The 22,000-nt window shown below is 41.9% G+C and overlaps 1 protein-coding gene across 3 annotated transcripts in view; it reads right to left on the bottom strand.

Annotated features, from left to right (window-relative positions):
* sema5a (sema domain, seven thrombospondin repeats (type 1 and type 1-like), transmembrane domain (TM) and short cytoplasmic domain, (semaphorin) 5A) overlaps positions 1-22,000 on the bottom strand; it is a 97,379-nt gene that overhangs the window by 67,565 nt on the left and 7,814 nt on the right. For all 3 annotated transcript variants that reach the window (XR_015839948.1, XR_015839947.1, XM_088283388.1), the window contains exon 2: positions 640-855. Coding sequence is in view for 1 of the 3 variants with exons in the window: in XM_088283388.1 (XP_088139514.1) it covers positions 640-790 (151 nt within the window). In the remaining 2 variants the exon portion in view is untranslated. The remainder of the gene's footprint in view (positions 1-639; positions 856-22,000) is intronic.

Raw genomic sequence — 22,000 nt, forward strand, 5'->3', positions numbered from 1 at the left:
CACTTTTGTAAAAATACATCAAATACATTCACAAAAATGCTTGCCAATGCTTGCTACGATGTCCGCAATGTCAATCAATCTTCACCCATTTCAACCGGAGCAGTGCAAATATTCACAACACTCTAATTGACTATAGTTAATGAACTGCCCTCTATGCAGAAAGCGCATCGTGTTGCTCATCAAAGGAGCGTCCTTGCATGCATGCAGATGTCCGCACACATTACTTAGCCTTCCAGTCAATTTCTCCCGGCACTAAATGCAATGTGATTATCTGACTGGGGAGCTTACGCGACCGAAAACAGCTCAATGCCACTCCATGCTCCGTAGACAGAGCTGCATTGATTGTAATGGACATGCTCCAATTTAGTCAATGGTCGTAATGAAAGATGAAGGGGAAAGGACAGTGAAATTGGATGCAGAATACACACGTTACAAAAGTTGCATAGCCAAGTAATAAACAGAGAAGAATAAATGCATCTCCTGTGTAAGAGGAGAGACGAAGGAGAGAAATTCAAAAGGGAATAAATTAGCCAGAGAAGTCAAACATTTGAATGATCTGATTTTAACAGCTATTGTCAACGTTTTCATGATTCCACAACCATATCTCCATCCCTACTTTGGTTAGCTGTGTTTTCTTACCCGAGTGGGGGATGATTGGGTGTTCCGTCTTGTGACAAGGCGACTCGGGGAGCAGCACCGGCCCTCTCCTCCCGGCCACGCCTCCGAGCCGCGGCAGCAGCATGCACTGCAGCAGCAGCAGCAGCGCATGCTGGCTAACAGGGCGTCCCATAGGGGGTCTGGGCTCGGCTCACTTCTCCTCAGGCCTCACTGGCCAAGAGCATCGGAGAGACACACCTGGAGACCAAAAAAGAAGACGACGTATTTGGGTTAGAAAGAGACTTACTTTCACATTTAATCAGATCAGAGTGCTGAGAAGCTTCCGCCGCTCCGGCAATGTATTATCCCAGCTATCACCTTGGATTCAGTTTGGGAGATAAAAAGCAGCAAAAATATATCCTTGAACAAAAAAGGAGGTACAAAGAAGTGTGGCAAGATTCTGCTGACAAACAGACTTTGGTGATCCTTGACACTCATAAATCATCACAAGCTGTTTGCATTATGTCAAGCGCCACACATGTGTGTGTGTGTGTGTGGGGGGGGGTGCGCGTGCGTGTGGCTTCCAAGAAGTTAAAGTGCATGTGCCTTGTTTTATCTCTGACACACTTTGCCTCCTTATCAATCATTAATATGCGGTGCATTGAATGTTTGTCCATTTCCTTTTAAATTTGTGAACAACGTTTGGTTTGAGAGGAATTAATTGAATCATTCATCATTGATAGTTTGCACTTGGAATCTTAATGCATACTACTACTAATACTACTACTACTATATACCCTGATTCGATTCGATTTTCAGTCCATGATATCGATTCAATTTGATTTTTTAAAATTTTTTAAACCAATGCGATGCTTGTCTAAGTGGACGTGTAAAAATTGTGTGTATTTCAAATGGAACCAAAAATTATACTCTCTGCTGAGTTGTACTAATTCTGTGAAACTACATATAAATACTAAAATGAATAAATCATATTTCACTTTACATGGACATCAATAAATTTTTTTTTTGCTTCTCTAGTATGGATAATGTAATCTACACATTCAAAATGCGGTTATGCACCTGACTTTTATTTTTTTACATTACTGCATATTTTGCGCAGTTGAAATTGATATTATATCCATTTTTGATGGGCCCTAATAATTTCAATTAAATCTACTGAGGTAAAGAACCCATTCAATGTTTGTATAAGAAGATCCTTGAAACATTTCAAGACGCTGATGTGAACATAAAGCTGAACAGTCAAATAGGTTTTCATTTGCAACTAATCCCTCAATTGCTGTACGTCATTACGACATTCAAGCAATTCTTGCATCATTAAGCCTTACAACAAAGCCGTCCGCACAATTGTTGCTCAATTGTTCATGATCTCTTTCTTTGCTCCCGAGCAAACTGATGAGCAGTCTAGACCGTCCACATCATTGCTTTTTAATCATTTATGCAATGCCATTACGAAGATTGATTCAGGGAGCGTGGAATACAAGAATGAGCCTCCTGGAGAGGATTCTTTATCTCATGCGAGGGGAAGGAATGGAAGTTGAAGAGGATGCGCAAAGTAATCAGGAGGCGGCTTTTGCTAATGCGTTGTGTTGCTGAATTTGAGGGGCGTTTTTTTTTTTTATTATTATTATTTCAGTGCAAGGGAAACTGGCTTTTCATCTGAAGTCCGGTCAGTTGGGGAAAAAAAAACAAAACAAAACAGTGCTTTGTAAAGCAAGAACACAAAATTCCTTGGACCATGAAAGAACTGAAGGTGTGCAACTGCAACTTTTCTAATAAGCAAAAACTTTCGATAAGAGGTGTTTGTTGCAGTCAACTAGGGTAGAACTGCAAAAATAAGAAATGGGACTCTTCTTGTGTCTGAGGTATGAAATCAATTCCGTTCAAGGCTAAAGCGTCTTTGCTTCTGCTTCCCAAATGTCATGCTGAGTGTTTGCTGTGTTGATTTGATTTTCTCCTTGAATGCAAACTTTACCCTGCCTTTGGAGTGAATCAACGAGCGTCTTGACCTTGGGGGCGACGGAATTAAAGTCCAGAGTAAAAGTCACAGCAGGTGTCGCTATGTGGTTTTTCATTACCCGCGGAGAAATGTTTAAGCACCTGTCACCCGCTCAGGGGAAAGTAAGTGACAGCATGTCGCCTCTGTTCCGTTTCCCTTTCATCTCAACCGTCACGATCGGCGGCTTCCTTTGACAGTCTTTAACTTCTTCTGCCACGGCAAAAAGACAGCCGCTTGCAAAGAGAAGGGAGCGAGTCAGTGTCGTGAGTGCGGCCGCTCAGGCCATCGGGTGGGAGCGTCTGGAGAGCTGCGGCGCGAGACGGAGGGATCTGTTGAGGCGCTCACGTTCACACCCTGCAAGCAGAGGCGAGGCTAAACGCGACTAGTGGACTGAAATTTCGCAGTTGACACGGCTGGGTCACTTAAGTCATCCCATAGACCAGTGGTCTTCAATCCTGTTCCTCGAGGGCCGGTGTCCTGCCCATTTTCCATCTTTCCCTGCTGCAACACACCTCAACGATCGTTATCTAACTTTTGTAGACCTTGCTGATTATCTGATCATTTGAATCAGCTGTGTTGCAGCTGGGAGAATTGGAAAACCTGCAGGATACCGGCCCTCGAGGAACAGGATTGAGGACCCCTGCCATAGACCTTTGTAGAATTTTGGTTTTTATTTTTTTTTATTCAACACTTTCATTTGCATTGTCTATACGCGAAAGAACCAAATTATGTTATGCTTTGGAATGAACTTCATGACCAATTGTTCAATGTTGAAGAAACAGACATCGCCGCAGAAATGGACAGACATCTAAATATCATTTGAGCACATTGGTCAAGTTCTTACAAACTGAACTACTGCAGCTTTTATCGTATTCCCTCCAAAAGTAATCTCCGGTGGACCTAATTTTGTCTCGCAGCCACGACTGGCCCCGAAGGAGAACACGGGGAGCTTTTTACACTTTTAGGCAGTCTAAAGCCTCCAAATCATCTCCAGGGCATATTAGTACAAGCCTCCAGCCTCAGCTCCACTTACAACTTTGTTTCACAACCTGACAAATACAGAAGACATGCACACGGGAACAACTGCAGGACGCTGTGATGGATCACTCGGCCGCAGCAAAGGGCATGCGAATGGGGCGGTTGCTGTACATGATGTTCTCCTTTCAAATGTATCAGGGGCATCATAGCTCACGGTAATTATTCCTGCAAGCGCCGAAGTCATTTTTGGCCACGCTCGCAGACATGCATCACGAAATGATACAAGAGCATCACAAAGGCAATACACCAGCGCCATGCAAACATTAGCAGTTAAAGCACCCCAGACTAATATCGCAGCAAGCTCCTCTTGACTTAAATGTTTAGCGAGCCCGAACTTAATTGCGGAGGGTGTTGATCTCCCTTTAGTGCAGTTAACTTTTAGGGGAAAGAAAAAAAAAATACCTGACACAATCGAGGATGTTTTGCTCCGAGCAAGCCTAGGAGCAAAAATGCAAAACGCATTTTGATGGAAACGTGATTGGTGGTGTAAATTCATAACTGTGCGAGAAGCGCAACAAAATCATCCAATGTGAAACACGCGAAATTTTCGAGTTACCTCAATGCACCTCGAGCTGCTCAAAGCAAGTGCACACACTCCATCTTGGCAGTTTAAAAGTCCAAGCGTCAGCAACTAATCAATTGAATTCTTCCTGCGGTAATGAGTCCGGAGAATCATATTAACACCGCTATTGACTTAGTCTGAGGTGGATGTGAAGACGCTTGAATGACACGATATATAATGAAGAACCTCCTGCAGAAATGTTGCCTTTGTATTCGTTACAGTGACCAAACACGGGACTGCGGGCGCGCATACAAACACTTCTCAAGTGTCCAAACACACACACGCACGCACACGCACACACACGGGAGTGTGAAGCCGAGGTCGCACCTCGATGGCGATTGATGCCCCGCAACCAGACACGACACACACCAGTAAAAATCCACCCAGACTTTGTTTAAGGCCACAACGCACAAAGAGGCTAGTGAGGAGCTTTGAGTTTGCATGCGATTGTGGGTGTGCATTTCTTTAGCGGCGCGTTTGTTTTTGCTTGTTTAGAAGGAGGGATTTTGCCACTTGCAGTTTGTTGTTGTCTGCGCTCTGCTGCAATCAATTTATGATTCATCATAAATTCTAAACTGACTTGAAAAAGGTGCGAAAACAGAATCCCTGGATTTACATAGCAGCGGGTGTAATTGAGAGAAGAAAGCATTCATTCATTCATAAATTTCATTTCTCATTACGAAATGGAGATATCAAAGTGAAAAAGCCATCACAGTATTCAAAATGTCTAATTTTCAATTAAAAAAAAAAAAAAATATATATATAATATTTATACAGACACTACTGTAGGGGGAGTCCTCGAGCAAAAACACTCTTACTGCTACAACATGAATAATACATTGGCAACAAATCTGTTCTGCAGCCTCACTTTACTAAAATGACCCTTGGTGGAGTCGGAAGTTTCCAACAAACGCAGCAAGCAAACCAAACAAGCAACCACTGTGGACATTGACATTTCCTGCATTCGCATGCAATTTCCCGAGGGAATTCCAACTTCTTGTCAGGAGTGCCACTGCAATTAAACACCACACATGTCAGGAAACCTTTCATTTCCAGCGTTGAGAATATAGCACTGTCATCTGCCATTGTTGTTGCTGCCATCTGACTCATTGCTTGGCTGGCCACACAAAGGAGCCCGTGAGACCACTATTTATAAGGTGACCGCATATTGCTACTTTACAAAGTTGCAATTTGATGCACATCATCGACAGGAGTAAGTAAAAGGCAGTTAGAATTCAGAATTCAGAATACTGGTTGTCACGACAACTGATGTCAGCAGTAGTTTAAATCTTCCATTCCTAACTGTTGACATTTATTGACTTTTTGATGGCAAGCGTATTTCCCCAAAGAGTGTCTGGGGGGTTGCAAACTGACCCCACATGGGTGTGTTGGCCGCATCTTGTTCCTGGGCGTCATTTAAGGTTGGACGTGGAGTGAACGGCTGCACGCCCTTTTGTCCACACGCCTGAATAGCAACTCCGGACACCTCTGATGACTAATGTGCATGCGCGGCAGGCGGTGTTTATTCACAAACATGGCGGAAGGGATTTATTTGCTTGGTGTGGGGCCACCCTTTAATTGCTATACACTGCCCTCGTGATTATGTTGCCGTCCTGAGCTGTCCTCTCATTTGCACTCGCATTCTGTGTAGGCTTTTTGGCACGGCAGAGTCAATGCCGCCACGTGTCGGTGGCATCCTTTCCTCACAATATGGGTATCCATATGCTCCCAGCTGCATAGGGAGGAGCTGGCTGCACGTTTTGATAGCAGATACGCACTCCGAGTGAGCTTGAGCGTATTCTCCCATCCACTTAAGGACTTTTCCTCTTTGCACCTCAGAGGCTGTAGTAAGTATAGCGCTCCGGGAAGGCAAATCATAAACATCGTACTACGCTTGAGGTTCGGATGCCGTTTTAATATACAATAGACGATGACACAAAGGTTGAGCTCTCCAGCCAGGCCAATCATATGCCGCACTGATGCTTCATGCTAATTGATTTCAATAGTCATCAATGGGTCCTTAAACAAAATGGCCACACAGAAAGATGTGAGTCGGCTATCGCAACATTCATTGGGCAATTACATCAACCTCAACGGACTTTTCGTCATTTGCTTATGAGCAATTAGCCTTTGGATTTTTTTTTTTAAATAATAAAAGATCAGATAATGCAACCAGCTCATTGCTTAGGGATTGAATCTCCCACTACTAGCAACAACTGCATTCATTGTAATGACTTTAATTGGCTGAGTATTCTTCTCCGCTATTGTTGCTACGCTGTTGGAACCTAAAATAGCAGCACCAAAGCACAGATCAATTAAAGTATGTAAAATTAAACGAGTTCCCTCTGGAGTATCAATTACGATCCGACTTTATGTCGACATCTTTTAGAGTGAGGATCGACCTTGTGGACTGTTGTATGTCCATATTTATTTTACAAGAAGCCGCACGACTTATAAATTCCAGCTGGTCCACCTTAATTCGTGTGGGTTGATTCATTAGTCCCATTATTTTGTTTTACACTCCAGGTTCACTTTACATGAAGTGCAATATATGTCTCCTCGTTTCGAAGGCTGGGTAAATAAACAACCTAAAGTCTATTTGCTGGAATACGGGGATTACGCTTGCGATGACACCTCATTCAGGGAGTGTTGATGATTATCTTCATCTGTCGTTGCCCAGCAGGGGCATTTGGGCGACCCCCCACATCTGAGGGAAAATTAATTCTGGGGAAAATGTGTGTGTCTCTCCAAGAGGGGGATTGAAGAACTCTCTTGGATCAGATGGCCTGTTTGTTTCACAACCTTATCTGTTGTGCCCAGTGCGGCTTTGGAATTACTCATCAAACACAAGCAGTTGGTCTTTTTTGATGTACTTTTCTCATCACACAAACACAATTTCACTTTCCAGCATTCGTGACAATGTTTGAATAAACACGAAACAGCACAAATGTCAGCTGCTTCAGTCGGATGCACACATTGGTTCCAATCTGTTTGGAAATGTGAGGCTTAAATAAATGAACACACACGCGCGTATACATGGACCCGCACACACACACACACACACACACCCCCACACAGCTAACCACTGCCTTGCTCATTTAGTGTCGCCAGCACTTTCCCACCCTGAGGCGCATCAAAACTCTCAAGTGGTTCACAAATTCTGCTGTTATATTTACTTAGCTCACTTTCTCTCACTGAAGTTGAGGTGGTTAGCGTTTGTGTGTGTGTGTGTGTGTGCGTGTGGGACACAATTCCAGATAAGGCACGGAATTTAACAACAAGCAATATGCGGCAAAAAAGGTGACAAACATGCCCGTGAAAAGCTCTCACACATCACTAGACAGCAATTACAAGGATGACGTGGCCCTTCCCTGCTGGCTCGTGACTGCTTGAAGAAGTTCAATCTGACCTCTGACTTTTAAATCCATTACAGCGAGTGTGGTGGAGGCCGACTCTTTCAATAGACTTTTAAATGCGCCCGTTACTTTTCCACTTCATATCAATTTAAAGGTTAGCAGTGTGATCGAGAAGTGCATACAACCAACATGAAACTTTTAAAAATATTTTTGACACATTGACCGCAACATGAGGCACACCTGGACAATCTAGTTGGATCCGATATTCTGTATCAAAAAATGTGCAATTTGAACATAAGTGAAACTCAGTTCTAATGCAGTGAACATTCATAATAATAAACACGATTAAGTAAATACATATTTGACAGTGTTCATCAAAACTAATGATTAAATTCTTCCTCTGTTCATCCAATCTTTTTAAAGGCAAATCTATTGCCCTGGAACTTATCATAATGTAGGCGTTCCTAATATGGTTCCTAAATTCAGAAAATGTTCAATTTCCTTGCAAATGAATGTTACTTATATTTACACATGTTCAGGTTATTCAATTGGCACAAAACCTCACTTATGTAGAGCAAAAAGCATCTTGGAGCATAACAATGGGTTAACTCAAAAAATGTATGCAAAGATTTCTGCACTGTATCGTGCACAACTCTGTTTGTTTGTTTATTGATTTTGCTCAATAAGACGTATTGCATTTAAAATGTTATTGACCAATAAAGCAAAGAAAAAAAAATAACTAAAGGTTTACCAGTCCAAGGTGGACCATAAAAAATCCTGCCAATTGCAATCACAGTGAACTGACATTCATTCTTATCTAAACCTTGTAAATGTGTGAATCGAACTCCCCCACTAAAGAAGCTGCTGCTGCTGCTGCGTCGGCTGCTGAGACATGTTTGACAACACAGTGTCAACCTGTGAAAAATCTTGCGGCCGATCCAGCCGCTGATAGAGTGCAGAGACGGTGGCTCCCGACCCAGACCTGCAGGCTGGTGTCAGCGCAGCATCTCATTGCCGAGGGAGGGGCGTGCCCAATGAGTCAGTTGTCACAACAAGCCCAGAGGACAAAACCACTTTGCCAACGTTGTACCTAAGGTGACCTCTATCAAAGCAAAACAGGTGTCAGCCTGTAGTGTGGACCACAATATTTAAATGACTTGTCAGCATATTGCAGCACAATTGTTCAGTTGAACTGCCCATAAAATGTTTACCATTCACAATGGTATAAAAGCCGCGGCTTTTCAGTTTGAGTTGAAGCAAATAATTAAAACGTGCTTGTCTCTATGCAGTACAACTTGTATCCTATTTCCCACAGCAAATGTTTCTGGCAAGCCAAAAAAAGCAAATAAAAACGTAAAAATTATAAGAATGGCTGACACCTATTGCCTAATATTCCAGTGATTGTGATTAGTTTATTGCCATATTACATAGGTATTACATATACATAAAATTCACCAGTATTGAAAGTAACGCCCTTAAAAGACTCTTTAGTGATTTAAGGGCTTTTTTTGGGATGAGATAGTCAACAACGCTCGGTTTGTTATTTTTACTGTCTCAGCTGTCTACGTCACAGCAGCGAAGCATGCATTTCAATATTGTTTGCTTTGTCGGTTCTGTTTGAAACCGAACGCCACCAAAATTCAAATGCGCATAACTACTCTTGTTCACTTCAATCTGTGAAAATATAAAAGCGTTTTTGGATCCAACGTGAGCTCATATGAGCAAAAAACAGAATCATCTCCACAAAATCAAAAAAAAAAAAACTGTCGCTTGTTCACGTATTCAGGCTGGAGCAGACAAGAGACTGAATCTGGCAACTGGTTGTAGTTTTCGGACATTTAGCTACGCTAAAGTTTTTGTAGTCCATCAATTGGTCAATCTTCAATTTTGACTATTGCAAGGTAAAAGTTATTGAAAAAAAAAAGCCATCCCATAATAGAAAACTCAACACGAAATGACCTGAAGCATGCTTTGCTACTTTAACAGTTCGGATGATGAACCAAATTATTTTGCACAACCGGAGTGGGAACTTTCTAACTACAAGTCAACAGCAAACAAACATTAAATCAGTGCAACCACATGGGCCTGCAGTGATAAGGAACATAAAGCCCACCTCTGTGCATGGTGACATTTTTAAAGCTTAATTACATGCTTGGCTAACGGGTAAGTGAACGTCTCACCGGCTGCAGAATTACACTATCACTGTCTACAGCTGTGAGCAAGCGCACATCTCAGACGGATTTTCCCGTCACACATGCACACCTGCCTTCTACGCTGGTGCGCAGAAAACGCAAAGTAAATATTCTAAGCAACCAGGGCACCGGCTACTTCCCAAAGAGATGGCCATATACTGTCATGCAAGGAAGACTGAAATTCTACAGCAATAGTCCTTGATGCCAAGTAGACGTGGGTTATGGAAAATGAGTCTTTCAAGGATGAGAGCCCTCTTCCTTTTTTTCACGGAATGCACCAAATTACCAAGATCCTAATCAATCATTTGAGCATCAGAGGTTATGGAATATAAGAGAGCGAATGATGTATGACATGCCTTATAGATAAATGCTCGAGCGTCTTTCATTACACTCGCTCCATGATAGCACATAGAGATGGGTAGTTATGAAGATTCAATGGGCCCTGCGAAGACAAAGGCCCCACAGGGCATTCTGGGAGATGGCCCCTGTAGTATATATTTTCCACCGCATGGCGTTGGACACTGCAATTAACACAGGTGCAATTTTATGCCCGTGCCATGCTTCAGGAGAAATACAACAAGAACTAGCTAACTACAGAAGGGACTTAATTAAAGCAATTAAAGCAAATGGTGTGATGTGAAAACAGTTGGTACAGAGATCCCCCTGGAGATTTAACACAGGAGCACCTCCTACATTGATGACACTCTTCTGATTTATTCTTATTAATTTCACTGCATCGAGCTACCAAGAATAATAATTGGCCCGTTTGCAGAAAGAACTTGGCGAGATGCCACCCGAGAGAATCATAAGAATCCATTTCATTTGTTTTATATTGTGTGTGTCCGTGTATATATATATATATATACATATATATATATATTTTTTTTTTAACTGAAACAGCTTGAACCCCAAGAAACTTTTTGGCGCATTAGATCGTCTTGCATATCACTATGTAGGAAACTCATACAGTTAGACTCCAAATTTGTATTCACCTGAGACGGTTTACATTGGTCAGTGCTGCTGTTTTGTTGAACAGTGGACCCCGGGTGTGTCCCCACCCATTCCAAAAGTATATGTAGATTTTATACCCATCTGACATCCGGCTTGCTGTATTTAATGTGTTTTTAAAAAATAATTTTGTGGGTTTAAATGATACATATTTTTTTTAATTTTATTTGGCTTTTTATTAGACATTTCATTGGGAAAACCTTAAGGGCGACACGAAGCAAGAACAAGTGCTCTATGATCAATCTTCCCACATGCTGCCTGCAATCAACACATCGGAGATAACAAGCTCATCCGACTGTCCACATCGACAGCTCGGTAATTAAATGGCCTGAAAAACAACAACAACCATAACTTTTTCAGCGGATGAAAAAAAAAAAAAAAAAAAAAGCCCATATTCTTCAGTGTGCATAAAGGAGCGTCGGAGAGGAAGCGAGCCATAAGGAAGCTGTCTTGAGGAGCACACTATCTGAGGAGAGGTGGCAGAGGAGGATAGTAAATTAGGTCTCAGCTCCAGTGGAACCAATTAATTAGCTGACCGTGTTCTCGCGTATTGTGTGCGTGCGTCTGTTCAGTTGTAAATTGTCCCATTAACAACAGAGGCTGGCTCAATCTCCCAAAGTTGGAGTGTTAATGAGAGAGACTGCGATGGTGCTTGGGCGCGTGTGTTTGCATGTGGCTCAGCATCGCCAGAGAGATGCCTCCCAAGGGTAACGCGGAACAAGAGACGAGCCGAGCGGCGGCAGAGCCTGCAGGCGCTCGCCGTGATCTCGTCTCCGCTCGACCACGAAAACAGATGTAAGAGCATCTCGCCTCGGCATCAAACTCCTTGCTTGCGACCGGGGTGACTTCAGACCGCTCTGCACAAAACCCACATTCTTTACAGGCATGCGTTTTGTCTCCCTCCCCATACGAGGGCAATAACATTATCCCAACTATGGATGAACTATTTTTATGAGTCTGGCTTCACCCAAGCTGAGAGAAAGGGAAGCATAAACACTTTAATTGCATTGTACTTGATTTCACTCTTGTGATACAAATTGGAAACACTACCATACCAACTGATTTGAAGTTGGAAGACATTAGAGGCCAACACGCTATTGGCTGGATTTACACTGCAATGCCCAGAGACGGAAGTCAACAGTTGGCTTGGTGATGTCCCTTTGCAACGCTTCACACGAGAATAAAAAAAAAACTTGGAAGAGTTTATAGTCTTTTCTTATCAATCACTGACCTTTCAAATTTGACTCACACATGTAATGGGACTCAAGTGTGGTGCAGTAAATGTCGTGCACTTTCTTGGCAAAGGGTTGCGCAATTTTAATTTGCGGCCTAGTATTCCGCCATTGTAGTTCTTGTTGTAAAACCATAACAGTAAAGTTAGCCAAAACATCTTTAAGAAATGTAAATGACTGACAGGGTCCAAAATGTAGTTTTGGTGCTAGCAAAAACTCTAATGCCACACAGAATTTGTTTCTAACTGGCTTACAGATTTAAGTAGCATTATCTCAAAGTGGATGTTTAAAGAATTCCAAGCCTTACATCACCAAGCGCAACGCCAAATATCAGATGAAGTGAGGCAAAGCATGCAATCTCAGTTTGGGGAGCAGTGGGAATGACTTCTGAAGAGCGACTAAATCCCGCTTCTCCATCTGGTAGTGTAATAACTGACTACATTGTGCCAGTTGAAATGTTTGCTTGACGAGGGATAATGCTAGAGGCTTGTTTTCCTGAAGGAGGCCGTAAGGCACTCAACTCTAATTGAAGCTTCATCTTACCAAGACATTTTGGACAATTCTGCTTCCAACTTTGTGGCAACACTTTTGGGAAGTCTTGTTTATCTTTTTTATTTTTTTTAAATTGCAGCATGACTATACCCCGGTGCACAAAGTACGGAGTCAAGTGCGGCATGAAAAGAACTTTAGAGCCTTGACCTAAACTCCTTGAAAATCCCCTCTGTGGTCAACTAGAACTGAATTTGTGAACTCGCCTCTCTTCCACATGCATATCTGTTCGGAGTTGGACTTTGCGAGCCAGTGCAAGTTAGTAATTCACGGTATGTTGGTGGCTTATTATATCTTTGCTGATTACATGCTACAATAGAACTAAATGATCACTTTGGGAGGTATGATATCGTGACAAACGCCCGAATGATAACTTTACGACAACAACAGCTTCTGTCAAGTTTTCTTTATTTAAAAAAAAAAAAAAAGGTGTCCTAAATAAACATGTTCTAACTTTATACATTTAAAAACAGTGTCTTTGGGGGGCCCCCGCAAGAATAAAGTCAGTAGCTATTCGTGAGGTCTACATTCAAGAATGGCCAGATAATAAGCTCATTTGCATGCCGCAAAAATGGAAGCCAGTGAATTGCTGCTGTATCTTTGAAATTCAAAACCCATTAAAAAAGAACTTTTAACATCAGGGCAGAGTGATTAGGAATCTACTGGGAGGCCGTAATTGCATTTGCTTCTGTGCGGTGCCAGCAATAGGCTGCTTGGCATAACACTCTCTGAGGGAAAGACAGCGGCGCCAGTACGGGGCAACAAGAACGAAATATGGACATTAAACTGCATCAAGGTGTCCCCGTAAAAGTTTTCTCAAAAGGACTGTTGGAATTAGATTTCAGTTGATGTCACGATCAAAAACATTGATATGCAGTACAACGGTACACTAAAACCAACGAAAAACGTATTATTAAAGTAAAGCAACTACTCTTCAACTACGACTCAAATTCTTCAACACTATCTCTTCATACAATTACTGATGACACAGCATCAGGAGCACTTGGACCCGTCGATACGGTCGCAGGGCTCAGGACCGCCTTCTAATCATCTCGAATCATCAGGCCCGCGTCAGTAGTTGCCTTTATCATATAAGCCTGGCTTAATGACCAGGGTGTCTTTCCACATGCTCATTAAATACGGCGACAAAGCGGCTCGTGCAGGTAGCTGACCACTGCCAATCAGCGCAAGGTCACAAAGAGGTGGCGAGGAAATGCAAAGGAATGGAAGCCAAATTGGGAGCAAAGTGTGGTTAAATTGGGGTGCCCTATCAAAGCAGTCTGAGTGACATCTGAGGCATGGAAAAACTCTGAGGCTGAAGGTGTCATTGTTGCTGAGCCCGCGACGTGTCACGCCGCACTCTTGCTAATCACGTCTCACTTTAATGTTTCCACACTGTCTCGCAGTGATCGATGACACTATGCCCTCCTTCGGAGGCATGAAGCAGAAAGCGTGAAGCGCACACTTAATCCACTCTACTACCTCGCCCTAAATCATCAGAGTGCCACACCGGGTGAAGCGGTAGCGTTGCGGAATGTAAAGTAGGTTTGATTGAAAAGGGCCACACAGAGCCAGTAAACAGATAGGAGAGTCCGTTTGATTATTAGTCGATGTAAAATGAACTTAGATTGGCGTCTGCGTCTTAATTCAACTGTCTCTTGCCATCTACTGTATGTAGTTGAAACAAAAATAGGAAAATGCAGATAATTATGTCTTAATGCCTGTAATCCTATTGACAACATTTGAGTGATCGGTAAGTAGAGACACACCTGTGGGCTTGTTTGTGTAACATCATGGGAAATTCAAAACAAATCCTCCAAGACATCAGGAACTTTCGGTGAAATTTTTAGTGACTGAACCAAGCCACGTTTATCTGTTCAAAAAAATTATAGGGCTGTATAAAAACCACTGGACGGTCTAGTCCAGTAGAAAGTAGACGGAATCTATGTCCCAGAGGTGAACATGCCTTTTTCCCGGAATGGGCGGATAAACCCCAGAAGAAACCTAATGAAGATGCTGGCTGAAGCTAGCAAGAGTGTGTCCTTAACCACAGTAAAACGAGTCCTCTACAGACATTGGCTAAAAGCCCACTCGAACAGGAAGAAGACATTGCTCCAAAAGAAACGAAATTTTTTTTTATGACAGTTTGCAAATGGCCACACTGCCAAAGACCTGAACGGAGACATATCGTGTGGGCTGATGTAACTTAAACTGAACGTTTGGCTACAATGAGCGTCAATACATTAGGAAGAAAAAGAAGAATGCTTTCAAGCTTAGGAACACCATCCCAACTTTGAAGTATATCATGTTTTACAGTTATTTTTATATATACATATATATACAGACGGCACGGTGGATGACTGGTTAGCACGTCCGCCGCACACTTCAGAGGTCCGTTGTATATTCTTCCCATGCCTTTGTGGGTTTTCTCCGGGTACTCGGGTATCCTCCCACATTGCAAAACCATGCATGGTAGCTTGATTGAACACTCTAAATTGTTTATTTGTTATCAAGAATTTAGAGCGTGACCAATTTTTTTTTTTAATGCATTTCAGTGGCCATCAAATAAACGCATATTTTCAAGTTTTGTGGCCCGGCTCATTTTCTATTCCCCGTGAATAGCCAGGGTCCACTTTATACGGTGTATTCGTCATTCCAGGTGTATTTGGTAGTTTATGATGATTACTTACTATTTCATATACAATGTCACCTTTTGAAGCACCCTTTTGGCAGATTTGAAATTAACTACGAAATCATTTATAAGGAACTCGTGTTTGGCATACATACTGCACGCTCACACACACACACGCACAAATAACATTAAAATGACCCTTTTTATCTCTAATTTCAAGTCATTGGGTAAAGTTGTGATACCTAACAGTTTCAAACAAATGACACAAATATAATTCACTTGTATAATTTTTCCTCAGAGCTATGTGCAATACGTAGTGTACTGTATGTTTACCAATATTGCTCAATCAATAATCTATCATACTTATAAAGTGGATCATTTATACTGATACTGCTAGACACAGAATACATTATTTATTTAATACATCATTGACATTATTTCATTGTAGTTGAAACTCCAGATATGTAGTTAGCCAACCCTGCAAAACCTGCTTCGAGGCTTGTGCACGATAATTGATCAAAAAATGGTGCTTTCACAATAAGAAGCACGATAAAGAGCGGGTGGGTGTGTTTGACTTCAGACTTCATGTTGAAGACTTTTGAATGGGAAAACACAACGTGAATAAGCAACTTACTATGTTTTTTTTTGGCCGGGTCCACAAGCTCAAGACAAAGTAGATGCCGAATCATACGTCTCCAAAAATGATGGTCACAGCACAGATGGGTTCAATGGAAAACATATTGCCATGAAAGCACTGCAATTTCTCACATAGTACTACAAAAATACAACCTCAAATTTTATATTTGCAATGAAACATGATATACGGGTATGCAGATTACCCAATGTGAATATGGCTGAATTCCGTCATTAAAAAAAAAAAGGATGAGCAATAAAAACACGGCAGTTGTTTGCTTTCGTCCTAAATGCAGCTCTTAGAGCAGAAACTTTTTGCTGTCATCCAAGGACATACGCATAAAACTGTGCACAAAAATAAGTGGCCTGGGTGCGCACATTCAACAGTATCGCAGCAACAATAGCAGCTCCACCAACTTCCCCCGAGTGAGGAAGTGTCACAGAAGACAGAAAAGTCGGCGTCGATCGCTGGGACAGGTCTAATTTAAGCTTGGGGGGGGGGCTAAATCTGAGCTGTTTTGGTGACGCCTCTGCTGGCTCCACATCAAAGCTGGATAGCATCACTTTCAGCAGCGATACGTTCACTCACAATCTATGTTTAGCTTTTACCTCCTCTTGCAGCTCCAATTAAAAATAAAGACGAGCAAAGTTTTCCCCCCTCGCACGAAATGCATATTCATGCGACGTGCACACTAGAACAATACAAACAAGACGAGGCTAATTGGATTTTGGCCAACTATATTAAATATTCTTAGAAATGAGGCAGGTATTGATTTTGCTTGTACGCTGCCTGAGTCATTATATTCCCACAACACTGAACCGGCCCTAAGCACGATTGGTTATATTTACCGTGGGGTCTCGCCTCTTGTTGTTACTTATACCCTCGGGTCCATCTGTGCGCGACTGGAGGCCGAAAACAGATGTTTTTTCACGTATGTGTGTGGGTTACTGCACGGGCTCAACGCCTGTCTGTTGCGTGTGTTGTGTGTGCACAGCTGTGTACCTGACCCAAATATATCCCTTCGAGTTGAACAGCCTCTTTGTGCACAATCCCCCACTCATTTGCATTACTTGGGGTTACATGTTTCTGCGGGAGTTGCATTGGCACGACCTTGAGCCTATTTAAACTTCTCTTTCGATACGTATGGAGACAAAAAGATTTTTGTGTTGGTTTTAAGAGAATTGTCTATGAGGGAACCCTTTATTTGCTTGCGAGGGTTTATTGCAGGTATTCTACCCCACTCATCGAGCATGCGGAATTGAAGACGATAAATTGTCGATAGGTGTGATTGCGAATTTAATTGGTTGTTTATCGCCATGTGTACGCCGATTATCTCTATCCATCCAGGCGGGTAAAACTATTCGGCAGCCAGGCGAGGGGATCCGTTTTATTTATTTGTCGTACTATATTTGAATAGCGTCATTTTCCTAAAATCGATATTTGTAAGTCAGTGTAGTTCTGTAGAATTTTCTTCAAACTGTAAAAAAAAAAAAAAAAAAAAGAAAAAAGACCAAGAAAAGCATTATTTCCATCATAAGGAAATTTACCGTTTGCTTAAGTGTACTTTGACTTTTGTCTTTTTGTAGATTTTCCCTCCCACATCTAAGTGAAGTAGCTGAATAAATGGCCTCCAGACTCACTCTGACCGACTGAAAAAAAAAAGAAAGGAGCAAAGGCCAATAGGTCGTTTTGGGTCATTTGAGATAGATCACTGGTGCTGGAGCTGCTTCGAATGAGTAAAAGAGAAGAAGAAAAGGATGATGGAGACTTGGGGAAGGATGGGTCGTGAAAAGAAATAGAAGCGATCAAGCGAGCGTGCTGGTTAGAATTGTCCAAGAGTGGGGGTGTTTAAAGAGGTTAGGCGGGAACAAAATGACTCGTCAGAGAGGAAGATAATGGAGGCCGATTAAAAGAAGATGAGTTCATATGGAGAGAAAAAGATGGGAGTGTGGATTGGCTGAAAATAACCCCGTCACTATTCCACAATCCTGCGACTGCTTGTGGGGCTATTGAGGAACTGAAGCGAGAGAAGTAAACACAGGAGAGCACATCAGAAGTGGTCAGCCACAGCTGGAAAAGCAACAGTTTCCTTCTTATAAATGGAGAGGAAACGCCGTGGTATGTTGAGGGCTGCAAGGGGGTAACACAGCCCGACTGTAGAAAAACATCCCTCATTAACTTTAAACCACCTTAGTTCCTTCATCACTTGTTTTTTTTCCTCCAACCACACCTTCGTTACACCACCGTAGCAAGACTGATAAAGTGAGATAGCAGTTCTTAGAGTCTATTGTATTGTTTGTTATTGCCACCAGTAGCTCTTGCATTGTACAAAAGAGGCCAGTAATCGTCCAAGGGTCCATAAATGTAATGTATAATATGTAACATAAGAGAAAAAGATCATTAGAGGCAAAATTTGTGCCACCAAAAAGGCTTTAAACAGCCAACAGGTTTTCCACTTGTATAACTATAGGTCATGATAACAATTTCCAAACAACGGAAGTATACGTAAGCAAGGCAGCAAGGCAACATATATAATTACAGTTAGAAAATAACGTCAGTTTAAAAAAAAAAAAAAAAGGACGGTGTATTCGAGTTCAGCAGTGTTTAGCATATCTTATTTAACAGAAAAAAGCAATACACGGCATCCGACTGTTCAAATTGCAGGTTGTAAGGATATCACAGTGTAAATGTTCAAGGGAAAAGGAAAAAATAAATTAAAATGCAGTGTGGTTGACAGACTGTGATGCGGGATGTGTCTACTTTAGAGGTGCTGTGCCGTTTTCATGACATGGCGCACAGCCTTCCTGTCCTGTGCAATATCGTCCAATTCTCATGGCGGGGGTGGGGGGAGTCTTGGCCTTTTTTTTTTAATCAATTAAATAATCATTGCCGTGATACATTTAGGAGACCTCAATTCTACTAAAATCTCAATTCAATTCAATTCAATTAAACCCTCGATTAAATCTCAATTCTTTGTTATGTATGAGCTATCACGGGTCCAACATCAGGGCCGCCGTCATAAAGGCTCTTGTTAATGAAGGAAGGAAATAGTAGTCTTGCATATTTTCTTTCCTTTTCAGTCCCTCGTAAAAGCAAGGTGTCACATTACCACGCATTTCATTTACGAAAAGACTGGCGGTCCATTGTGGAACAAGCACATTATTACAGATACTATTTTTACAGCACACATTTTTGGCGACTTTACAACTGCCCGAGACTGTCAATGTCTGCACTTTTTCTATTAGCCCGAAGCCCCTGGGTGGCTACACACAATTGTGTTATTCTTCAGAGGCCGTCCAAGTGTGCGTCTGCATGGTGCGACTAGGTCTGGTGGCGATAAAAACAGCAGAAAGCACATAAATAATGGCTTAACGATCGCCTCCACCCTGGCTTTTAATGATGACGGTGGCGTTTTCCGTGGCGGGACCTATCCACATGTGGCTCGCAGGTGTACTCAGCGCCATTTCTGTCAGTCCGACCAACTTCCCACAAGAAAGTCCACTTGAACTGTGGTGCGCCTATAGCAACTTTTAAGCCCCATTGACTGCATATATAGACGTTATGCTTCTGCCCAAACTCATCTTTGTCGCATATGTGCTTTTTTTTGGGCTTCGAGAGCGAGTGAATTACTCATCCCGTCAAGTTTCTTTTTCATTCAAAGAGTGTGAGCGAATGATAAATGTGTGCTTGTGCATGTCTTACAGGAGCAATATGTCCTTCTGAGTGTCACAAAGTGTCGCAGCGAGTAGATAAAATGTGTTTATCCGTTAGGTACAGTCTGCACAAACATTTACTACACTTTGCACTTTGCTTTTTTTCCTATTTTAAGTATTAACAAAGTACAAGTGCCGACTAGGGCTGGGTATCGATTCAAATTTCCAAAATGGATTTGATTGGATACACAAGGGCCCGATTTGATTCGATTTTCGATTCATGATTCATTTTGATTGATTTTCGATTCAATCAAATCGCCGTACCAATTTTACTTTCAAATGGAATTCATTCTCTGAAGAACCAATGCTGCAATCAGCACAAACTGCTTGCTCTAACTGGGTACATTAGGAAAAATATTGACTTTAAGAATCGAAGCCAATGCAGCTACATTCCCCGTGTTATTTTTTAATATATATATTATATATACGGTCTTCATGCTTGTTGGCGCTAACTTTACTGCTTCCGGCATTTTACTTTAATACTTACGCGTAATGACAGAGTCTTGCGTAACACATGAAGTCACGGGAATTTATGGGGGAAACGACGTTATTACAATTAGCGCTATATGTTTTATGAATCAATGAGAAAAACGATTCAAATCGATAAATCAATTTTTTTTTTAAACCGAGCCCAGTTTCTACCCACCTAATCGATATAATGGTAACTGTATTTCACTATTAGCTGATATGAGAAGCAATTTCAAAACAGCGAACGCTTGCAAAAATCAATCTGATTGTGTCAGCCGATGCTATTGACCCTGAGTGAGGGAACGCCATCACACAATCTTGAAGAGACCTAAGGGTACTCGTGCACATGACGATGACGGTGATGAAGATTAGAATGATGATGAGTTACAGTGGGCCGCTTTTTTATTTTATTTTATTTTATTATTTGGCACTGCTGCGGGTGTTTTGATGGGAATGGTTCATGTAAGAAGGAAAATATAATTTTTGATGCTAGACCATCAAATTGCGTACTTGACCCTGCACTCTGACCCATCTCTATCAAAAGAAGGGCAAGAAAAAGCATTTACAGCCCTCTTGGGATGGTTTAAGTGGTGTATGAACTTTTCAGTATTGAGTGACGGAGAGCGTGGGAGTCTAATCATCACCCTCTTTAGGTTTTCAGAACTCTTTGATTGTTTTGATGGTTTACAGAGGGCAAACCGCAAAGTAGGTGAGATATTCATTGCTTTTTGACAAACAATATTTTCGTGTCTCAAATGGTCGTTTTTGTTAAGGACATTGTTAACGCTTCCATATGAATGCTTCAAGCGGTCAACTGTGAAACGGATTGATTTACAGGAGCCAAGTGTTCAGTGTAGGAATGAGCAAATATAATGGGCGCTGGAGCATTTGTGTTTGTATGATGGATTTAAGTAAGATTTACGATTGGGCCGCCACGTCCAGCAGGACCACATTACTTACAGTACGAAAAGTACTGAAAGCTTTTCAGGCTTTCCGAAGTGACTGCTGGAGTGGACATGCAAGATGTTTTGAACTTCTGTGTGAACGCCAATTGTTTTGAACTTGGCCTGTATGATGAAACTTTTTCAAATCATCTGTTTGGGATACTTGTTGGTTATGCGTTTTGTTAACGGAAGGAACTGGAGCATTGGAATAAAAAATGCGGCTGGACAGAATGTGGATTTTACGTTGTCTCATTTGTTGCAGTTGTTTTCAATGAAACGATGAAGGACTCCTCACCAGAATGTCCGGGAAATCTCATTTCAGCCACTTCACATTATTTGGTAGCACCGCATAAGGCTAAGAATTCTACATTCGTTCCGAATAAAATAACCACGCCATCTTATTTTTAGGAGTGTTGCAGCATGAAACTCAAATCGTGCTCAGACTCGACACTAGTGCGCCAATGAACAGACGGATGGACACAATAATAGTGTTTGTCATTGTAGTTCATCACACTCTGCTCCAACACAAAGAAGAAAAACAACAAACAGTATCCTCTTGCCTTGCTCTTGCACTAGAACATTCCCTTTCGTGCTAAGCCTTTCTAAATCCAACAAATAACAAAGAAACGCCTAAAGGGATTACATTTGGAGCGAAAAAGCTTTTTTTGGGGGGGGGGGGGGGGTGTCGCACAAAATACTGTAGATGCTACAAGGTCTCATGATACCTAGGGTCTGATTTTAATGATGACAAGACCATTGCAGCAAAGCGAGGCTGAGTCTGGAGGAATTAGATCTTCCGCGTAGGAGCTCTGTGTCTCAGGTCGATTCAGAAACAACTTTGAAAGACTGCTGCAACTAAATCCATTCGGTGGTCTTGATATATGACTTCAACTTGTTCTCAGCTTTGCTAATTCAGGTTAGTGAGTCTTGTCTGGTCAGAGACCCCTACTAAGGCCTGGTCAAGGGAAGGTTCAGATGTGGTCAAGCACGGGTCAGAATAGCCTGAGAAAGTGAAACTTGAGCCTTTGTTTGCAGCCTACAGAGACTTAATATTATGC

Source organism: Idiotropiscis lumnitzeri, chromosome 19 (assembly GCF_059441095.1).
Source record: "Idiotropiscis lumnitzeri isolate Australia: NSW breed Sydney's pygmy pipehorse chromosome 19, RoL_Ilum_1.0, whole genome shotgun sequence".
Classification (NCBI taxonomy): domain Eukaryota; kingdom Metazoa; phylum Chordata; class Actinopteri; order Syngnathiformes; family Syngnathidae; genus Idiotropiscis; species Idiotropiscis lumnitzeri.